The sequence below is a fragment of the Portunus trituberculatus genome, chromosome 44 (assembly GCF_017591435.1).
Source record: "Portunus trituberculatus isolate SZX2019 chromosome 44, ASM1759143v1, whole genome shotgun sequence".
NCBI lineage: Eukaryota > Metazoa > Arthropoda > Malacostraca > Decapoda > Portunidae > Portunus > Portunus trituberculatus.
Genome location: NC_059298.1, coordinates 10426023 through 10449346, shown reverse-complemented (window position 1 = coordinate 10449346; position 23324 = coordinate 10426023). Strand labels below are relative to the sequence as shown.

Sequence of the window (23324 nt, the reverse complement as noted above, 5' to 3'; positions counted from 1 at the left end):
GATTTAGATGGTAAATCATACATAAAAATTAGATAATACAGTGTTTTCCAGCTTTGGTGGACTTGGTGAGAGGTGGGAAGCTGTCTTTGGGGCAAACGTATACGACTGAACAAGGTCATGAACGCATGTGAATATATATGTGCATGCATAAATGTAAACATGTACATATACACATGCATTTCAATGAAGGATGAATAAACTGTATATATCAGGTGAAAATTGACCTGAAGGTTGATTTTTCTTGGTAAAGCAGTTACTTAACACGTCTCTCTCTCTCTCTCTCTCTCTCTCTCTCTCTCTCTCTCTCTCTCTCTCTCGCTTTTATTTAGAATGAAGTATGATTCATGTCACTGAAGGACATTTTAAAAAACATCACTTACTTAAATTTTACTTGACTTTGTTTTATTGCCATGTAATGAATTATTAAACGAGAAAAACAATAATTTGTCATTATTTCTCCCAGAAACGGCCTGCTATATTGTTTTAAATATTGTAGCTATTTCGTATTAACACCGTTTATAACAGTAATGAAAAAGGAAGTGTCAATTTCCCATTGCTTAACACAAGAGAGAGCAATCTTTTGGGTGTAAGCTTCTGCGATCGTAGGCTCCGCCCACCGCCTCTTAAGCTCCGCCCACTGGCTTCACTTTTTATTTTTTATTTTATTTATTTATTTATTTATTTTTATTTTTTTTTACAGCTAGATAGGCACTTGCCGTCTTCATCCATCTAACCTCCTTGGTACAGCAGGATAGGCACGTGCCGCCTTCTCAAATCTAACCTTGGTTATATTACAGTACAATGAAAATCTATTTAGTGGAATTTATACCAACGAGGAATCTTGTAGAATAATTCACGAAATTCTGAACCTGTATTATTTAAGTGAATGTACAGTACAGGTGGTTGTTCCTGAAGTGAGAGTAACAGCTAGTTCAGTGTTTTTAGATAGTATTTTCGTGTTTACGCTATTTCATGATTTACTAAATGATGATGTATATTTTTTTTTCGTCTTCTGCTATTCTATTGTGTTCGTTTGTGGTTCTATATTGCTGTTTTTTTAATCTCTTGTTTTGTTGTAACGATATGTACAGTACCTACGTAATACTAAGGATTTTATGTAATTTCGTATTTTGCGTTTGCTTTTTATTTGATTATATATTCGTAGTTGCAAATCACACGTGATTGTTAACTGGAAGAAAAAAAATGTAAAAGAAAATAATTACGGTTAAGAAAGAGCACTTAAGATAATTGATAAGAAGTCTATATACCTGCATATTTAATGTCACTTGACATTATAATACATTAACATTAAGCGTAAATCTATATATAACTGTAGCTACACAAGTAGGCTACTATGATAAATAAATAGTCAAATTTTTAAGTTATGTGACTTACAGGCTATTGATAAGATATATAAATTTACAAGTAAGACTTGAAGCAAACGAAATCGGAGAAAAAAGATTAGTGGATGAAGATGTGATATTGTCTCTATCTGGAACCCCATGTGTGTCACGAGAAGCAGGACAGCGATAAGAGTACGTCACATCCTGTAGTGACGGTGAGAGACAGTGAGGAATCAGTCGTCAGTATAGTTGACCAGCAGTTATATCGTTCACGTTGCATCATCAACGTCCACCAGTCAGTCACGAGAGGGAGAAGATAAGTGAGTGTCTCCACCATCCATTTTAATACTATTGTCAGATTACGTTTCGATGACTTAAGTGCTGCTTCACAATACACACGCTTGTATAAAGCTGAAGTGTATGATCTATTTTAAACTTGAAATTGGATATCATTAATCATCATAATGATTTCAGAACCAATTATACTAATGGTCCATAAGAAGAGGTGAAGAAGCCTATTACGGATGTGTGTAAAGCGGCGTGTGGTCTAATGGCAGTGAACAACGAATCTCTCAGTAACCGTGGTACTAACATCTGCTATAGGAATGACGGGGAAGCATTTGTCGTCATGGAAAATCAACTGTTTACTCCAAACCACAATGATGTAAGCCCTGTGTATGAGTATTTGGCTTATGAAAGGAGTACCAAACAATTCACACACACACACACACACACACACACCCGGTAGAGTTGTTAGAGCGCTGGCTTCACAAGCCAGAGGACCGGGGTTCGATTCTCCGGCCGGGTGGAGATATTTGGGTGTGTTTCCTTTCACGTGTAGCCCCTGTTCACCTAGCAGTGAGTAGGTACGGGATGTAAATCAAGGAGTTGTGACCTTGTTGTCCCGGTGTGTGGTGTGTGCCTGGTCTCAGGCCTATCCGAAGATCGGAAATAATGAGCTCTGAGCTCGTTCCTTAGGGTAACGTCTGGCTGTCTCGTCAGAGACTGCAGCAGATCAAATAGTGAAACACACACACACACACACACACACACACACATCGACTATTGAGATAGGCCTCCCTCAGCATCCTGAAAAGGAACAGAAAATCTGATGAAGAAGTTAGCCTCTCGAAAAGTAATGGAAAGTTTTTGTGAGAGAAACGATTCAAGATATCGTGAGAATTATTTTCATTAAGAACTTAACAGCAATGATCTCTATTTATAAATCATCAGCCTTAGGACTAAACATTTTTCTTATTCGTCCTAGGGGCGTGGGTGGTGAAATTCTCAAAAAATACTCGAATAGGTGCATGGACTGAAAGAAAAGGTTGGGAACCACTGCTCTGTTTCACCCTGTCTCTGTGCACAACAGCCGAGGTAGAGATACTCATATATGTGTGTGTACCGCGTTGTACTGTATGTTAAATATTATGAAAGCGTTAATCGTCATGTTAAATTGCATAACGAGCATCATCATCTCCATCTTCTTCATTCTTGTCATCATCATCATCGTCTTAATTCTTCTTCTTCTTCTTCTTCTTCTTCTTTTTCTTCTTCTTCTTCTTCTTCTTCTTCTTCTTCTAATTCTTCTTTTTCTTTTGTTCCACTGTAGAGGAAATGCCTTCATCTAATACTAATTCGTCTCTACTTATCTCGGCCGACTGTCAATTCTAGGACATTCCAGCAAAACTTCAGTAGTATCATCTCTTCATCTAGTTTTCGGTCAAGTGGAGTCTACTTTTTTTTATTTTATTTAACCATTCATAAGTTATCAATCTTTTACTTGAATTGTTCATTTCTTCTGACGTCCTCAAAACAGGAAGTGTCTTGCTGTGATTACCACATGGTAGGTCTGGTTTCATCTGGTCATCTCATGTGTGAGGCGTCCACATGTACAGGAAATACTTATCTTATCATGGCTTTGTCTGAATTAATTACGTATATATTGCAGCAACCTTGATACAGCTCCCCCCCCCCCACCTTCACCTGTGTAACTCTCTCTCTCTCTCTCTCTCTCTCTCTCTCTCTCTCTCTCTCTCTCTCTCTCTCTCTCTCTCTCTCTCTCTCTCTCTCTCTCTCTCTCTCTCTCTCTCTCTCTCTCTCTCTCTCTCTCTCTCGTTTTGCAGTGGTGTGCAATCGGCAGTACCTTCGTTGTCAGTTGCTTCCTTTGCATCGCAGGCATATTCCTCATAGTCTACAGAGATGTCAGCAGTGGCATTATCTTCCTCTTCGTTGGAGGTAAGGGTTACTTTCTAGAATTTAGATTGTCATGCTGTCCTACTATTCACTGCATCTCCTAAGGCCATTATTTGTTCATAGAGAGTAAATGTATGCAGGTCACCAAACTTTAAATAGATTCCACCCACAATTAATGTATGTTTTTTTCTCAGCTCTTTACTACTGAAGGATATTTTTTTCATCTTTTCCAACTTACATTTTCCTAATTACCTAGTAGACGTTGTGTGTATACAATCCAGAAATAAAACTAAGCATGAAAAATAAGGGCTAATGTGGTGAACTTCTCCATTTGTACTTCAGTCATGAATTCATGGCCACATAGCATGTTGTACAGTGTGCATTATGATTAGCCTTAATCATGACTATCCGCCATTGTACTGACGTTACACATTTTTTGTTTGCCTACATTTATTTCTGGAACGTATGTAAATATACTGTAAATGTACATACACAATGTGTTTACTCAGAAGTTAGGAAGTCATTAAATGCCGTTATTTTTACGAAGTTTAAAAATATGTTACCCTTATGTACTACTACCTACTAGTAGTTTTCTTTTTTTCATCTTCTTATTATTACTGTCATAATTATTATTACTCTTATTATTATTATTATTATTATTATTATTATTATTATTATTATTATTATTATTATTATTATTATTAATCTTATTATTATTATTATTATTATTATTATTATTATTATTATTATTACTACTACTACTACTACTACTACTACTACTACTACTACTACTACTACTATTGTTATAATTAATATTCTCATCATCATCAACATAATCCTTTCTATAAAACTACTACCACTACCACTATTATGTTTTTATTTTATTATTAATGTGTCCCGGACGTTGGAGGTGCGGGGAAACTATACGTAGAAGCCCTGCATAGCTTGATGTCTCAGGCCAAAAACGTTGTGCCTGCATACCTGGACGTGTCAGACACAACACGAGACCAGACGAAACATCAATATTCGCATAGTATGAAGCGTTGGCCAGCATCCAGTAGGCAGTTCCCTTACAATGTAACAGCCCATCATCATCATCATCATCATCAGCGGCAGCAACAGCAGCACCAACAACACCAGCAACAACAACAACAACAACAACAACAACAACAGTAGTAGTAGTAGTAGTAGTAGTAGTAATAATAGTAGTAGTAGTAGTAGTAGTAGTAGTAGTAGTAGTAGTAGTAGTAATAGTAGTAGTAGCAGTACTAGTAGTAGTAGTAGTAGTTCTTGTGGTAGTAGTAGTATAGTTGCTGTTGTAGTAATAATCATCACCATCATCATAATCATCATCATCATCATCATAATGGTACCTAATTGTTATCACTATTGTAACCCCAACAATAAGAAGAGTTTCGCGCTACATAACTAATAGAATAGTAGGTAGTACATTATAGGGGACAGGTATCACACTGGTACAAAATTATCTCCATAACACTCAGACAATTTACTCATCTATGCTTCCACAGGTACCGTACTAGTGTTGAGTGTGTGCGCCTTCTTAGGTAAGTTCCATTCGGTGGATAAGCAGCCAGAAGACCGGCCCCCATCCTACAGAATCTCGTGGCGACGCTCTTTCCTGCGGCGCATCCGACAATCCAAGTGGGTTTCATTTGCTTTTGTTCAAGTGGTTGTTTAGAAAATGGTATAGTCATATTGGAAACACGAGACACGTACTTAATTTTCACAATAGAATAAAATCGCTTATATTTCAGCAACCTGCAGGAAATTGAACAATTGGACATTATTCCTCCGCCGACCTCTAACTCCAGCCGAGGCTTGCCAGACAATTATCAAGAACTCCAGCTGTCTGCCAGCAACCTCCAGACGGTTGATGGAGCTGCTTTGGGGTTTATGCCTCATACCAGACAGACACGGTCTCTCAATAATCTCATCGATCCCCCGAGTTATCAAGATGTCCTGACAGCAATGGACGAAACAGCAAAACGCAAACTGAAGTCTGAGCTGTGTTTACCCTCCTCTCGCTTTTAGTATCGTTGCCATCAAGTTTGAGAGGCAAGTGGCATTTATTGATACCTAGACAAGTCGAGCGCACACCCACCGACATACCAACTCAAGCGGTGTACTAACTTGAGCGTCAGCGCAACCTATCTTTTTCCCCAAAAAAATTCCCGAGATTGATGGCTCCTGATTGAAAGTACAGGGTGGGGCGCGGATACTTCCCGATTTGAGAATGAAATAAAAACCTGTTCACGCTTCACAATTCTTTATTCTTCTTTTATGCCTTTCACACAACATGGGAGATTTACTTTTACACTATTTTAAAGACAATATCTTTTAAATGTCCACATCCATTGTCAATACACTGATTCAGACGATTTCGGAAGCTTTGGTCTACTCTCTCCAGCATGTTGAGCGGTATATTGGCTATTTCAGTTCGGATGGCGTTCTGTAGGTCTTCCAGGGTCTGTGGACGGTCGTTATTAACCAGGGATTTGAGATATCCCCACAGGAAATAATCACAGGGAGCTAAATCAGGTGAGCGCGCAGACCAGTTTAAGTCTCCTCTCAGGGACATCAGTCGGTCGGGAAAAGCTTCTCTCAGGAATCCCATTGAAATGCATGCAGTGTGGGCACACACTGACTTCACTTGTAACTGCTACACCGGCAGCAATGACGTCATTTTAACGGCTTTTGGCCTCTAGTAAGATGTCGTAATTTAAGTCGTACGTTAACGCGGCGATATCGCACGATGTCATATGTCCTTGTTTTCACACGACATCGTAGAAGCATTACGACATTCGAGCGCTACATTTGACTGTCGGGAAGAGATTCACGACAGGCAAAGCCATTTCATCGGCTTACGATGACGTACGATGACGTTATAGAGAGATACGATGTCATACGTGCTGCTAACGATATTGTTCGACATCGAAAGAGTAAAAAATCGTTAAGATATCGAGTTACGACTCGTCTTTGAACATACGTTTGGCAATAACGAACGAAAACGTTGTCGCTAGAATCGTGACCAGTGTGACCGCTCGTGTACTGTCGCCAGTTTAAAATCAAACTAGCCCAAGTTTACCCACCGAAGACGATGGGACAGAGACTGGCAGGCCGGATGACCACACCTACCTGTACGCTGCCAAAGATAATATTACATAACCGAGTGATGAAGATAAACAATCAATATTTAACAATATGAAGTCTTAACCAGAGAATGCACCGAATGTGATGCACTGTACCTACAAGAAAGCCGAATTTCATAATAGTTATCTTGCACGAAACATGAGAAATGGAGTATGAGAAAAAAAAGTAATGTTACCCCCTAATTAATTAACTAATACAGCTGTCATTTTAAGTTCCGCTACGTAAGGTTAAAGTGAATAGATTCATTGTGATACTTAAATGACTTCCATCTATAGAGACTTATATGCAGAGCAAAAAGTAGATTGATTCTGTCTGTACCAGTTCGGTAATTTTTGATGACTTCAATGAACTCGGAAAAAAGCATTGGCTGCAATATTAGAGCAAGAGCCAGGGGTCATTTATTTATTGGAAGTGACCAGGTGTTTGAGTGTTATTTCCTTATAGGGTATGGCTTGAAGTATCAGAAAAGCCAATCCTTAAGGTTAGCCAGTGGTGGACGAGGTCATGAGGTCAGGTCAAAGTTAAACTGCATGCCAAAATTTTACGTCTTAAAAATTTTATTCAAACTTATGTAACTCACTTATAAATAAAGCAACTGACCTGGGGTTTGTGGCAAATTAAAGGGTGATAATAGTTCTTTCTTTCATATTCAGTAAGTAAAATACCTAGAAACAATATTTAACTGCGAAAAAATAAAATGACAGTCGGAAATAGCAAAAAATTTTACATACATAATAATATAATTAACTGTAATTTCCTTAATTACACACTTATATAACTATAAATTTTACATGTTATAGAGAATTTAATGGGCTATACACTGAACTTTTAAAAAATACGATTGCTTGAGTTGTTTGAGCGTGAGAGTGAAAATAGTGAGCAGCAGTGTAGTGTGCGGTGGCAGCGTGTGACCTCCAGCCACCCGCATTTATCTGTGTTGACGTAGAAGTGAAGGCTAGTTACATTTTGGTAGTGAACAGATATTTGGATGGGAATTTTTGGAAGATTATAATTTAGCGATTATAAAACACTTCTTAAAGTTGACCAAAGGGAGACAAGGTTACAGAAAAGTATTCGTGATTATTAAATTCTTACACATCCCTTAACAGACCTTTATTATACAGTATAAATCTATCTATCTATCTATGTATCTCTCTCTCTCTCTCTCTCTCTCTCTCTCTCTCTCTCTCTCTCTCTCTCTCTCTCTCTCTCTCTCTCTCTCTCTCTCTCTCTCTCTCTCTCTCTCTCTCTCTCTCTCTCTCTCTCTCTCTCTCTCTCTCTCTCTCTCTCTCTCTCTCTCTCTATATATATATATATATATATATATATATATATATATATATATATATATATATATATATATATATATATATATATATATATATATATATATATATCTGACACCTGTTCCTAGGAGCACCTCCCTCCCCAGGAGATAGCCACGACAGAAGAGTCTACATTTTCCCTTATCCACGTACACTTGTTAGCTGCTCTGCATATGTCACTGCTTTATTATACATCATTAATAACTATTTAGTCAATAAAAATAATTAATTCTTCCAACATTGTTACAGTGTGTGTATTCAACTCATTTATGTTCTATTCACTTATTATGCTCTAAGAGGTAAACAATGTCTGTGGTTCATTGATATTCACTAAGTTTATGTAAGATCATCCTCATCTGATGACAGGTTGTACTCTTGTAACTCATTTTCTTCGTCAGACTCTTCATCACCTAGAATATTTACTGCTTCACCAGCTTCAACGAATATTTTACTTGGACTTTGTTCACCTTCATACCACACAAATTCTATCTTGTGGTTATCAGTCCTCCACCCATTACCATCAAGAGAAAATTTAACTGGATCAGACTGGTGTGCATTCTTCCACACATGGGCTACATAGTTAGTTCTTTTAATTTTCTGTATCAACACATCCTTGCATGGTGGTAGGCAGCATGGGTCAGCTGACTTTATTTTTTTCAAAGGCTTGTCTGAGTCCCCTGGACCATAGAATTTCTTGAAGAGGTATGTTCTAGCTGCATTTACATCTCTTTCATTTTTGACACCATACATGGTACACACATACTCCTCCAGGATGGAGAGAACGTTTTGATCTACTACTTCTGATGATCCCAGTTGACTAAATGCTCGTCTGTATACCTTATTGTTCTCCATTAGTTTGAAGGGTTTAGTTTTTCCCTTACGAAGGAATGCAGCGGTGTAGTCACTGCCAGTAAAGGCATGGAAGGCAGGCAAAGCTGAGCATATTTCAGGGGTCAGTACGTCTCCTAGTTCTGTTATGTTTATGTTGCGTCTTGTATTCTTCGAGCACAAGCCTGTGTCCATCCAGAGTTTTGCTTTGAGGTGAAATGAATGGTAGAGTAACAGAATGAAGACATCTGTGTCACAGCTTCTTACAACAATAACTGGGTTTGAACTCTTTTCAGATATATAATTAACATGCAATATAACTCTCGTGTCGGCTTCCTCATGGGAACTCTGAAGGTCCACTACTTCAGTTCGCTCAACATGTCCATCTTTTGCTGTATAGAGATAGCAGCTTTCCTCCAGAGCAAAGTATACTGTGTGGTGTTCTAATGTTGGTGCATATTTGTCAGACATCCATTCATTCTTAAAGAATTTCAACAAACCATTCTTGAATGAGTTAGATAATAGTGCTGAATTAAAGTTGGAAGGTCTTCTTTGGGATGGTCCTGTAATTTGGTATGAACTCATACTGTAGTTCCCACGCTCGTCCCTCTCAAAGCTCTTGATTGAGGGTCCTTCTCTGTAAGTGTCAGAGACTATGTGTACATCTTGTGAAAATGAACATGCACGTTCAAGAACTACTTTAGCTATACCACCAAATGTTGGAGGTAGTTCAGGTAAAGTGCGTAAGAAGAACATAGTATCTATAATATAGGTGTTATTATCCAATAGCTCTTTGTTATTTGGTACCCTTTCCTCTAGTGCTCTCATCAAAGCTGACTTCTCTGTTTTGTTCATAGCTCCTGTTATATGACATAGAGAAAAGGGACAGGAGTCAGTGGATGTGAGAGGATTGACTTTAGGTCTAAATTTGCAGTTAGTCCAAGATAGAGTAATCTTCCAAAGAGATCACGAGTGCAGCGAACCTCCTTTATTGTCTTATCCTTTGCACTAACTTTTGTTTTCAATGCATCACTTGCAAAATTCTTGATTTTATTCTTCTTTATTGGTCTTTCAAAACGTGTAGGATCTTCTTGACATTCATTGATAAAATTTTGATACATTAAACCACCTCTCTCTTCAAGATTTGTTAAGTCTCTTTGTACCTCACTTGATGCAGCCCGACCAGTACTAAGACAGTAGAGCTTGTCTTGAAGGTTGTCCTGGAAAGGGTTCATGGTGTCCTCCAGGCATTTCATGAGCTTTTCCAAGTCAGAATTGTCACGCTTGATTCGATATGGCTTCAGTTCCTGTGTTATGTCATCTTTGGTGGTAATAGCAGCCATATCTAGAAGGCAGGCAACGACTGCTCCTCTCATGGACCGAGTTACAGTCCATCGCTTTCTGGCTCTCACACACTGGGTAAAGGCAGAAATACCTGTGTGACGGGATGCTGCATCTTTGTTAATTGTTTGCTCCAGCGTGAGATCAACAGCACAGCGAGAAAAGGACTTTGAAGTACGGCGAATAGAGAGTGCTCCACCTTCGAAGTTGGCACGGATTCCTTCATGTGTGCTGTCCATATTGATCATATTGAGTTGATATCTAGTGGTGTACCTGGCGTAATTGGGACGATGTGTAGCAAAAAATATTGGACATATTTTACTGAGAATGAAGATATATAGATCAACATCATTTGTTCTACAAGCACGGTCCAACAGCAAAAAGTAATGAACCAGGTCTACATAAATCATCCAGAACATGGCTGTTTTCCCATGATCACCTTTTCTTGTCTTCTCACAGTAAGCAGTATACTGCTCAAGTAATAAATTACAGACTTCATTCTCTAGAAGGCATGAAAGAGCTTCTTGTGATGGTGCCTTTGAGAACGCAGTTAATAATTCTCTGAATTCATCTGATACCGGGCCATATTCTTCTGTAAACCTCTGAAAATGTAGAATCTGGAGGGCTGTCGCTAGAAGGGGGTGCAATCTCTTACAGCGATTGTAGTGTTTTCCACTTAGGAAGCCGCGTACTGACCCAGAAGCAAGGACCTCTGAGTTGCTGAGAATCTCAGCAGCTCCTGATGAATCTAGAATGTAACCCAAGGAAGCAAAATAAGCCAAAGATAAGTGAAATGTGCCTATACAAATGAATACATTGTCATATCTTGGTGATTCTTGGGCTTGTATTTGGAGTGCAGGTTTAGCAATACCAAGGTCATAATGAACGATTGCATATTTTTCTCCACACTCCCCAGCCACCCTTTGTGCTAAGCGAAGTGTTTCTTGGACCACATCGAGTCGTGTTGGAGGAAGATCAATGTTCTCCATATAACCTATAGCCTGCTGTGGTAAAGTATCTTTATAGGTCAAGGAGTTCCATCCTCGCCACATTGGGGTCTCTTTCAGAAGATAGCATGCTAACATCCATATTTGATCCATTTTTTTCACATTATCAAGATTGGGTGGATCTTCTTTTGTATATAAATTGTATTCAAAATTTCTAAGTGAAGGCTTCTTCTTATAGGGTAAGATTGTATGGTCCTGGGGTTCAAATTGTCGCCGCCTTTTGCGTGAGAGAAAAAAGGTATATGACTTCGTGTGAAATAATTAAATGTATGGACAATCGCTTTCACTAAATATCAATACCCATTATTAAATGTTTAATATCAATTAATTATAATCTTCCAAAAATTCCCATCCAAATATCTGTTCACTACCAAAATGTAACTAGCCTTCACTTCTACGTCAACACAGATAAATGCGGGTGGCTGGAGGTCACACGCTGCCACCGCACACTACACTGCTGCTCACTATTTTCACTCTCACGCTCAAACAACTCAAGCAATCGTATTTTTTAAAAGTTCAGTGTATAGCCCATTAAATTCTCTATAACATGTAAAATTTATAGTTATATAAGTGTGTAATTAAGGAAATTACAGTTAATTATATTATTATGTATGTAAAATTTTTTTGCTATTTCCGACTGTCATTTTATTTTTTCGCAGTTAAATATTGTTTCTAGGTATTTTACTTACTGAATATGAAAGAAAGAACTATTATCACCCTTTAATTTGCCACAAACCCCAGGTCAGTTGCTTTATTTATAAGTGAGTTACATAAGTTTGAATAAAATTTTTAAGACGTAAAATTTTGGCATGCAGTTTAACTTTGACCTGACCTCATGACCTCGTCCACCACTGGCTAACCTTAAGGATTGGCTTTTCTGATACTTCAAGCCATACCCTATAAGGAAATAACACTCAAACACCTGGTCACTTCCAATAAATAAATGACCCCTGGCTCTTGGACTATATACAATGACAGTACCCCATGCTGAGGCGACGTTTTCTGTGAAGCCTGACGCGCTGTAAACTGGAAGGTAAACATTGGCACTGGACACTGGCACTGCTGCTGCTTGGCTGGCTTGCTTCATTGTTACTGGTACAGTATTTGGTGAAGCTACATTAGAAAATCACACTAGTGACATTCAAGTTTTATTTTGCAAAGGTATAACTTAGTTTACATTTTTTTATTGTATCATGTAGACTAAAACGAGTCTATGAGGCTCCGTAACACCATAGGTAGTATACACTTCTCAGCACACTCAAAAAAAATAATAAATTAATAAATAGATAAAAATAAATAAATAGATAGATAAAACCTTGAAAATGTACAGTCAGCTCCTTACTGACATTCTCTCCCATCAGTGAACAGACTGTTACAAAATAGGGGAAATTTTTACTTAACACTTGTTCTTCCTTATGCTGGTGATTTAACTCTGCGCCTTTGTCAGACATGGCATTTTGTCTCTAGTCTTTTTATGAAATGGGAATATGATCTATTTCGGTTTTTACTTCCAACCAAACCAAAACAATCTCACCTAAATTAAAAATAACCTAACTTTCTGGCAAACTTCACAAACATAGAGTATAGTAAGTGTACTACCACAATATGCAGTCCTGTCTTGAGTTATTGACCAAAATTCACAACATTAACACTTTAACTCTGTTTTTTACATGATTCACTGGAATTTCAGGCACTTTTTTTTCCCTAATTCAAATAACCTAACCAAACATAATCCAATCCAACGCAACCAAACTAGCAATTTAACCTGACCTAATGAACAAACAAACTTAACTTGCATAGTAGCATGCATGCTTTATTAGTCTTTATTAGCAGTGGAGGTATGCAAACAGCAGGAAGTTGCAAATCATATTTGTATGTGAGGTATGAGAGGTGATGGCACATGATTGGATACTATGTAATAGCTAAATAAAATGTGATTGGATGATGTTTTTCTTTTCTAGTTGTCCTCCAAGGCAGTCATCTGCTGCCATCCACTTGGGGGAAATTCATAAACAGGCAATAGAAGTTACAGGTACTGGAACTAGCCAAAAAGTCTCTCTCTCTCTCTCTCTCTCTCTCTCTCTCTCTCTCTCTCTCTCTCTCTCTCTCTCTCTACATTACCATTCAATGATATGCTGAATTTTACAGACATAAAAGATGTATTTATGCAAGGAATTTAGTTTCTTGATGGTGTAAATTTCTGATATTTTCAGCCATATTTAAGATGGATGTTCAAAAGCAACAAGAAGAAAAGTTCAGAGAGGCTTGTTGCTTCGGTGACACTGATGCTATCATGGCATTGATCTCAAGAGGTGTCAATGTTAACAGTCAACATGAAATTAATGGCTGGTGAGTTACTATAGTGGGAATACTGAGACATGGGACTCCATAGTAGCACAGGTGAGCCATTGGATAGGATGAGGAACAATTCTTCGAAATTGCTGAGAGGAGCTTAGAGGAAAAGAGCTATGTCTGTCAAAAAAAAAAATTGAATATTTGAGATTATTTTTATAACATGATTAGCTGTGAGGAGTGAAATTTTAAATGCAAACTTAAGAAAATTATTTGAATTCCTATATTTCTGAGAATTAGGTGCATGATCTCAGAATACTAGTGGTTTACTCACCTGAAAAGAAAGGATTGGAGGATTAAAAAAAGGGAGAGAGAGAGAGCGAGAGAGAGAGAGAGAGAATTTTCTTGTGAGCCATAGGTTAACCAACTGCAAAATAAATTTCTGTAACTTCAGGTGTATAGCTGTATTCCACTTAATCAGACATGTGGTCATTTTATATATTTGCAGATTTCAAGAAATTATTGATAAAAACTATTCTTACATTAGTTTGAAAAGACTGGTGTAAGGATCAATTATATTACAATAGAGCTCTGAGAGTAATAAGATTTTTTTTTTTTTTATGGCTACTTGTGGCAGCTCTCTCTCTCTCTCTCTCTCTCTCTCTCTCTCTCTCTCTCTCTCTCTCTCTCTCTCTCTCTCTCTCTCTCTCTCTCTCTCAGTTTTGTAATTGGAGTCATCATTTACAGGACTGGACTACACTGGGCTTGCAAAAGAGGGAATACTGAGATCATTCAGTTGTTGATGTCCAATGGTGCTGATGCAGAGATTGAGAACAACCAAGCACAAAAACCAGCTAATTTAACTACCAGTGCACAAATACTACAACTCATAGGTATGGATGTGCTGTGATAGGTCTTTTCATTCTTATTGTTAATCATTTGTTACTGATGCTAACTGAGGCATATATAGTTTATGCCCATTTAGACAAGGATACAAACTAGCAATTTCCGAGTATATCATTACTGTATGTGAATCAAATGTAAGTTTTTTTTTTTTTTTTTTTTCTTTTTTTTTTTTTTTTTTTTTTTTTTTTTTAATTAATTATTATCATGCAGGAAGGGTATTTATTCTCTTAACATAAAAGAAGGAAACTGTAATGTATCTTTTAGGTTTAACATATCTCTTATTACTTGTCAGACATATATATAATTACAAATTTTCATATTCTTACAGAACTATTCTTATATTGTAAGAACTGAAGAAGATATTTTGATTGAGTATGAATGTCTTATTTAATGTTTTAAGGTGCTGAGATCCCACCAGCAAGTGAAAGAACAGTAACAAACACGGACTCTCTTCCAATAACACCTAACTATCTAGCAAATCCTCCTGTTGACTACAAAGTACCTCCTGTAAATCCAGTTGGTATGAAGAACCCCTTTGGAAAACCTTTGGCAAATGGAATTGAAACTGCAGATTCCTGCACTGTTTCACAATATGGAAATGGTGTGGCTGTACATCCCTCCACTCAAGCTCCTGGCTCTAACTATCTGCAAGATTCTTTGGCTAGACAAAACAAAGGTAAGATATATAACAATGATGTTTGCCCATTCAGAATAGTAGCGATGTGCTTGCATGATTGTTAATAAGGAAAGCAGTTGGTCAAACCTCAAATTCCTCATACTGTGCTTATGGTAAGTCCAATTGCTTTGAAACCTGAATATGTTGTTTGTGGGTGTAAAAGTAGGATATTCTGTTAATTTCATTAAGTTTGGGTGAATGGTAGTGGAGATTCAAACAGTGCATTTCTTTTTCCCACAGACCTTGTTTTTCAATTCATTGCTTTGAAAAAATTACCATAGAAACTTTGTACATATATCTAACTTTCCTTGGAATAAGTTTTTCAAAGTTTTGTTTTGTCTTTGAAGGAAAAAATATAACTTTTTTTTCAAAAGTCATCTTCTCCGTGTCTGTATCTCATTTTCAATTGATATTATCAAAAATCTACTTCCAAGGAAAGATTGCATTTGAGTTGTACTTTAAAATGACATCAAACTTAAGTCGATTAGAGTTTATACTGATTTTGTAAAAAATTTTTAATTATTAAAAACGTACTTTGCTTCTAAAGATTTTTTCTCATTTTGTCCTTGTTTTGCTATTTGTATTCATCTGATTGACATAAAATTTTCACACATGATTGTGTATACAACGGCGACTTCCTGGTGCATGATAGGATGATAATGCATCAGATCCCTGCTTCTCTAAAAAATATTATTCACTTGTAATGTCATGGCAATTTGCTATATTATGACTGGTCTGGGTATCTCTGAGTCTTGATTAGTGTGTTAAAGTTAGACAGCGATACTGTGAAGATATTTATAACTTGTCTGGTTCAACTTCATACTACTTCTGTGTCAAAATAATCTTGTAAAAGTGTTGTCAAACTTTTTTTGAGTTATATGATAATAATAGGGTAGTTATGATGGTAAAGGTAGCCATAAAACAAGTGTTTAGCCACATTTACAACAAGTATGAAGCTACACAAGGCAGTGAACACTGAGTAGTGGTGGAGGCATGGGGTGCGAAGCTGTGGCTGAGTCAGTCAGTAGTGTAGTCAACATGATGCCTTTTGTCAAAGGTAGCTGTGTTTACTTCTCATTGTCTGGCTGCTTTATTACTTCTTATTGAAATTTCTGATTCTAAATCTCGTCAATTCATGCCTGTAAGGACGTTATTTCTGAAGAGTAGAGAACTAAAATGTGACAACTCCCTCCCTTCAAATCTAGCCAGACACTGAGGCCTGAGGTGACTGCCAGCCATGCTCACTACTCTGCTGATGGTAAGGATGCTAGAGGTTGAAATATATCAAGAGAAAAATATTCATATAAAATCTTTTATGTTGAAACAAGCATTGAATGATACATCATTTTTTTTCTGAGTGACTCAGGCGATGACACAAAACTGCAGGACATTTAAAGATGGCTTCTGAGAAGGAAAGGGGTTAAATTTTACAAATAAGCATCACAAAAGGGTAATTTATGGTCTTAGGCAATAGATGAGCAAAGAAAAAAAGAAAGTGAAATTTAAAAATAAATAAATAATATGGCCAATGCTCCCCTATGTTACATAAACAGTAAATCTCCAGCTGTGATTATCTTTTTGTGTTTCAGCTCCTCAAAGCTACTTTATTATTTTAAGTTAATGAATGCATTTAACATTTATCTCCATTAGCAGTCAGTGTATTAATGTCAGGTTTTCTTTCAGAAATTGTGCTCAAAGTGCGACTTGCACATTCAGATGATCCAGATTTTATTGAGATTGAATTTCAAAAAGCACAAATCAACTATAGTTCCTTGCTGACAACTTGCTGCAGAGAAATGGCTGTAAATCCTCAATTGGTGGAAAGGATAAGGTTGGTTGTATTATTTATGTTCATTAATGACATACATAATCTTCCTTCATAATTGTAGCTGCATTGATTAGTCTAATGATTAGACTCATAATGAAACCTCCCAAATATATTTGGTAAAGCATCTCAAGACCCAAATATATTTGGTAATACATCTCAAGAGCTAGGTTACGATATATGCTCACACCACTTATTCTTCCACGTTCATTGTTTCTGAACAATCAAGCTACTGTAAAAATGTACATTGGCTTGTGATAGACAAAGTTTTTTCGGAACACATTAGTGCTACAGATTGGACCTTCTAAATCTGGAATTCCATAATCTGGTAAATCCTAAAATCCAGCACAATTTTCATTTGCAGGAATGATTTAAATTTCCTGGAATAATGTAAGTTTGCCAGAACACCACTTTGATGCAACAGTGCATGTGATTTTCTATATCCCTCAGTATCCATATTTACTTGCAAAGCTCACATATATTATATTAAAACAATGTTACAACCATAATACAGGCTGATTAAGTCTATATAGGGTGTTTTAGGGTGCTTACTTAGGACCACATGTAGTCCGGAACTTTCTGTAATCCGGCAAGTCTCAGGTCAGGCATTTGTCAGATTTGGGAGGTTCAACCTGTGTCATATTTTTCAGTAGAGAGAAAGAAAAGGAGACAACCAATGATCTGTACTAAGTTGGATAAGACTTAACATTATCACTTATAATTTTATTTAAAATTATGTTGATCACTATCATATCTTCTTCCTTACACCATCTATAGATCTTTAATCTTTTCTCTGGGCTCCTTCTAGCTATTTCCAATATCAATGTTCTTCTGAGTGTATGGCCCTTACCATCTCAAACTTTAACTCATTAGCACAATAAACAGTAAAGTTATTTAGCCTCTTTTGGGCCGATTGGGAATTCTTTTATAATTTCCTACAAGTTGAACTGAGTGAATTATACGCACCTTACTATACTGGTCTCCAGTTACATTGCTTTCTTTATGAAAAAAAAAAAAAAAAGATGATTCCTATTATCATCCTGGAGTCCCCTTTCAGCTATTATCTATTCAGCTTGCTTCAGGAGTGGCACCTCTGGAATTTTTTTCTAATCGCCATTTTTTTTTTTTTTTTTTTTTTTTTTGCCCTTGGCCATTTTTCCCTCATATATAAAAAAAAAGCTTCAGCCATTTGGCAATATTTTTTATTTGTATGATGACGTTGAATTAAGATAGAAAGAGATAAACCAGATCATGCTTGTACGTACTCTAATACATACACAGTATTATTCCCATTCCCCTAACAAGACACTGTATGTCTATTATAGTTATGTGGCATAAGTTGCTTTTAGAAGTATCTTAAGCTCAGTGTCCATCACCTATTTGTTTATAATTTTGAAATATATACAGTGGAGATTCAATACTCGAACGTCTAAATAGCTCTTCAATACTCAAACGCAAAAGTTTGATTTAATATTTGAAAAAATACCTTGTAGTCGAACGTCCACACTCGTGGTTGTAAACAAAGGCTCTCAGGCCTCCCTGTTCCCTCTCCGCCAGTTGTGACTTGTGCTGCCGCAGTCATCAGAATAACATTCTCTTGCATTGTATCTGGAGTTTATTCATTTATAAACATACATTAACACCAAAGGCTTATTAGTGGTGAAAATATCTGGTAATCAAACAGCTGCACATTTTCGTCGTATAAAAACCTCTGTCATCTCCCTTCTCATAGCTGCCTCTGTACCATTCTGATGCTGTATTACTGGTAATACCGTTAATACCAGTATACCGATGCTGGTGCGCATCCTTAGTCCTGCCGCAGTCTTGAGAAAAACATCATTCTTCTGTGTTCTGTCAGTAGTTTTTCATTTAGAAATTTAGGATGGCACCAAAAAGGTTTAGTAGTGGTGAAAATAAGGAATCTGGTGAGAGTGCAAGTGTTAGTCACCCACAGCCCTCCATTAGTGAATTCACAGGAATCATGCCAGGAGAAACTTTACAAAGACATTTTCATAGATGGTGATTCATCCTCCGGCGACCTCCTTCCTCCTCCCCACTTTTTTCCCCTCCTCTTCTAAATTGTCCATCACCAGCCTTCACGTACAGTATGTACAAATCAAAATTTAAAAAGAAATACATTGAAATTTTTATAAACTTGAGGTTTTGCTAGAATTAGAATGAATTACCTGATTTATAGGTATCAGTAGTCAAATTTTTTAATACTCGAACAGCCATTTGGAATTAATTAAGTTTGAGTATTGAATCTCCTCTGTATTATGAATTGTTCTGCATCTTACTTTTGCATCGTCTTTTCTTTCTTACACAGAAAGCTACCAAATACTCGCCTTCGCAATGACAAAGATGTTCAACGCCTTACTGATTACACTGAGCTGGAACTGGTAATGAAGGGTCAGAGTCGTCCTCCTGTTGTACGAAGTGACACACAATCCACCTCAAAAAATAATTACAGCTCAATTCATGGATTCAAAAATCAGACCATATTGTATTAGGTGAATACTTTAGTATGGTACTTACTTTGCATATAAAACTGTAGTTTCACACTGAGAATGGAAAGCATTACTTCATGTGTGTGTGTGTGTGTGTGTGTGTGTGTGTGTGTTTGTGTTTGTGTTTGTTGTTTGTTAGTTTGTTTACCTAGTTGCATCCAGTACTTGACCTACATATATGTGGTCCTGTCTTTTTATATGTGTTTATGAGGTCCTTTAATATTGTGATATTTGCTTGCATTTAATTAAATGTCATTTCCCATTATGAATTGCATCCATATATTTTCCTTGTAATAATTCTATAGGACTTTTAGTCCTTGTGGCTTTTGCCTTTCTTAATTTTGTACTGTATATTGTTAAAATTTATAACTTCATATCTACGAGTATAGGATATGTGTCATGAAAGGTGTTTAATAAAAAATTGTGAGACATTGTATACCAATGCACCACACACATTGTTTGTGATGTGCTTGAAATTTTGTTTTTAGGTCTTGTTCTTCAAGTACATGATGTCAAAACTGAAAGCTTCCACTTGAAACTTGATTTCATGGAAGAGGAAGAACTTTTAGAAAGTCAAGCCAGATGTATAAGGAAAATGGGGACCAACTATCAAGTTATCATGGATGAAATGCCTTCTTTTCAACACAGTGGCATTGATTGTTATCATGATAGATTGAGAAGCCTTTACATGATGGCAATTATATGATGCTTGTTCTAATTGGACTAAGGATTGCATGAATTGTTCCCAAAGACTGTTGGCAAATTCTTGATGATCCCAGGATACTGATAATCAAGTTTATTTTATATTTTATTTTATTTATTGCTTAATTGTTTAATTTCTTTATTTATTTTTTATCTTGTTTATTTATTTCAATTATTTTTTTTATCCTTTATTGTTATTATTTTTATTTATTTATTTTCTTTTTCCTTATATATTTTTCAATTTTTTTTTGAAGGATTACCATAACTTCTCTTCATTCTGCCATGACAATATGTTCTTTTGGAATTGAGTTATGTTTAGGGCACCATCTCTGCTGACATGCTTTATCATTTTATGGATCTCCCAACATTTAGTTCCTGCATTTGAGATGTCAAGCAACAGAGGGACCTATGCACCAAAGATTGTTCTGCTGAAATACAGATACCATCTGAAATATGTAGAAACCTACCTTTTTGACCTCCTTTATTAAAAACTTAACTGATGACAAGGCTGATGATTTTATTTATTTATTTTTTTTATTTATTTATTTATTTTATATATTTATTATTTTTTTCTATCCCATGTTTATGTTCCTCTTCCCTAGTTTTTCACACCACTGCTCTCATTTCTTTTCTAGTATGTGTATTTACCTAGTTTTATTGTACAGGGTTCGAGCGGGGCTCATAGTGTCCTGTCTACATGTCTTCATTTATCCAATATTTCTTTTAAAGTTATGCATAATATGTGTTATAACAACTTTATCACTTAATGCATTCCACTTTTCCACTGTTCTATGTGGAAAACTGTATTTTTCAATATCCTTTACACACTGCCTCATTCTAATCTTCTTTACATGTCCTCTTGTCCTTCCAGCTTCTTCTGTCACCAACACCAGGTCTTCCTTGTCAATCTTTTCAGTGCCATTTCGTAAGGTTGGCAGTTCCATTCCCTTCAGCCTTTCCTTGTATGTTAGGTCCTTTAGTTCCAGCACCATCTTTGTAGCTATCTTCTCAATACATTCTAATTTTGTATCTTTTTTTAAGCTTGGTAACCACACCACTGCTGCATATTCCATATTTCATCATATCTTTGTCCATGTATTGAAATGCACTCTAATATTAGTCAATATTTTATATGCTAATCCAAATATCTTACTTATGTGTTTTTCAGGGTTCAGATTTTCTTGTATAACCACTCCCAAATCTTTTTCCTCTTTAGTCTTCATTATCTGTTCCTCTCCCATCAGATAGTTCCATACCAGTCTTCTCTTACTCTTTCCTAGAAAAACTTGGGTTCCTCTTTGCTTTTTTGCTCCACATCTTTCTCAAAGTTTCTTTCTTCCTCTCTCCTAACTCTAATATATTAATTTCTCGCATTCTTGTACTGCTGTCGGTTGTTTTCATTTCTCTGTTTTTTTAGTTTCTTCCAAGCTTTATTTTTTTCCCTATTAACTTCTATACATCTGGCATTGTACCAATCATGTATACTTTTCTTTACTCTATATTTCTTCACTCCTTTGTTATATTTCTGTAGGAATGTTTCATATTTTCCCTGTATTGTCCTTTCTGTTTCTTTCTGTTTCTGTTGTTTTCTGTTTCTCGTGCGTGTGTGTGTTTATAAATGCTCTTGTAATGGTATCTATGATTAGTTAAAAGACCAAAGAACTATGCTTTATATGAAATAGCTATCTATTTAATGCATGATATGTTCATTTCCCTCATGTTTTCTTTTTTTTTCTCTTTTTTCCAATATATATGCAAGTTGTTTGTTTTGTGATTTCTTAATTTCCTGCTTCATATAGATTATTTTTCTCTCTCTCTCTCTCTCTCTCTCTCTCTCTCTCTCTCTCTCTCTCTCTCTCTCTCTCTCTCTCTCTCTCTCTCTCTCTCTCTCTCTCTCTCTCTCTCTCTCTCTCTCTCTCCTACCATTCTGATGACCTATCCTCATTTTGGAAACTGCATTATAAGCTGGTCTATCTATTTTTTTCGCCTGCCTGGCTGGAAAATGGAATGGGTGAAAATAAGCTGAAGAAATTATGAAATGCATGGAAACAGGAAAAGGAAGAGGAGAAAGTTAAGTTTCCAGAGGTAGTAAAGAGACAAATTCAGGAAAAACAAAAGACACTTATAAAAGTAATTAAGGAGAAAGATCTAGTGAGAGATACAGTGGTTAAGAGGAAATGTTTCTTGATTTTTGGGATGAAGGGAAAAAAAATCCAAACAAGTTCATGAGAGCATGAAGAGAGAGAATTGGCCAAAACTATTATCAAACAGGTCCAGGACAGCACACAGGAGTTGGACCAAGAAGTGGAGAAAGTGATTAGGTTGGGAAGATTTAGTGAAGAGGGGTAAGAGACCAATGAATGTGAGAATGAGATTGCAGGTAGTGGTGGAGGAAATTATGATAAGGAAAGGGAAACTGGCTGATGATACTGAACATAAAGATATATGGATAAAAAGATATATGAACCTGGAGAAGAAGGAAAAGGAGAAAGTGCTAAGAAATGAAGCTAAGGAAAAGAGAAAAGAAAAGAATGGAGATCGAGAAAAAGAATTTCTACTGGAGGGTTTTAGATATGAGACTAAAGAAGTGGAAGAAGGAGGAGGTCATGGAGAAGGCAAGAAATTAAGAGTGACTTATACTAACATAGATAGGTTGTTATCCAGCGTGATGGTGTTAGGGATTATTTGAAAGAGAAAAAGCTGGATGTAATGTGCCCTGTTGAAACAAAATTAAAAGTGGAGATCCATGTGAACTCTAAACAGTTGACTATGGTAAATACAATGAGCCAGCGGGTGGAAGAATCAACAAGGTACAGGGAGAAAAGGAATCATCTTTGCTTGACCTAGTATTCAGAAAGAAACAGAGCCCCCTCTAAGCATACAATACCTTAGTCCAGTGGGAAGAAGTGATCATGTGACATTAGAGCTGAAAATACAGGAGGAGGATAGGATAAGATACAGAGAGGACTACAAAAAAGGGAGATTAGATTATGCAAGAGCAGATTTTGAAAAAAAAAATGGAAATTTTTTGCTGATATCAAATGGAGAAACATTATGTGCAGAAGGACAATACAAGGGAAATATGAAATATTCTTACTTAAATATAATGAAGGAGTAAAGAGTTAAGAAAAAATACATGCTTGGTACAATGCCAGATGCACAGAAGCGGAAAAGGCAAAAAATAAAGTTTGGAAGAGGCTCATAA

The 23324-nt window shown here is 36.5% G+C and overlaps 2 protein-coding genes across 9 annotated transcripts; both read left to right on the top strand.

The window, feature by feature from the left end:
- Window positions 1–1532: 1532 nt before the first annotated feature.
- LOC123518947 lies at window positions 1533–7344 on the top strand. Of its 3 annotated transcripts, none has more exons than XR_006678937.1 (6): window positions 1533–1663; window positions 1818–2007; window positions 2611–2670; window positions 3470–3581; window positions 5069–5201; window positions 5315–5818. XR_006678937.1 is itself a non-coding variant. In XM_045280023.1 (5 exons), exons 2-5 carry the CDS (start codon window positions 1894–1896, stop codon window positions 5589–5591), a joined length of 636 nt encoding a protein of 211 aa, XP_045135958.1. In that variant the 5' UTR covers window positions 1533–1663; window positions 1818–1893; the 3' UTR covers window positions 5592–7344. The 3 variants fall into 3 exon arrangements, 1 of the variants encoding a protein (XP_045135958.1); XR_006678936.1 differs by having other exon boundaries at window positions 2611–2720; XM_045280023.1 differs by lacking the exon at window positions 2611–2670 and having other exon boundaries at window positions 5315–7344.
- Window positions 7345–12208: 4864 nt separating this feature from the next.
- LOC123518899 (ankyrin repeat domain-containing protein 40-like) lies at window positions 12209–21886 on the top strand. 6 transcript variants are annotated; one of them, XM_045279957.1, is made up of 8 exons: window positions 12209–12306; window positions 13173–13243; window positions 13425–13560; window positions 14251–14396; window positions 14810–15085; window positions 16769–16916; window positions 19237–19420; window positions 19906–21886. In XM_045279957.1, the coding sequence occupies exons 3-7, from the start codon at window positions 13436–13438 to the stop codon at window positions 19418–19420; spliced, it is 879 nt and encodes a 292-aa protein (XP_045135892.1). In that variant the 5' UTR covers window positions 12209–12306; window positions 13173–13243; window positions 13425–13435; the 3' UTR covers window positions 19906–21886. The 6 variants fall into 6 exon arrangements, with proteins under 6 accessions (XP_045135892.1, XP_045135890.1, XP_045135893.1 ...); XM_045279955.1 differs by having other exon boundaries at window positions 19237–21886; XM_045279956.1 differs by having other exon boundaries at window positions 12243–12372; window positions 19237–21886.
- Window positions 21887–23324: the final 1438 nt, after the last annotated feature.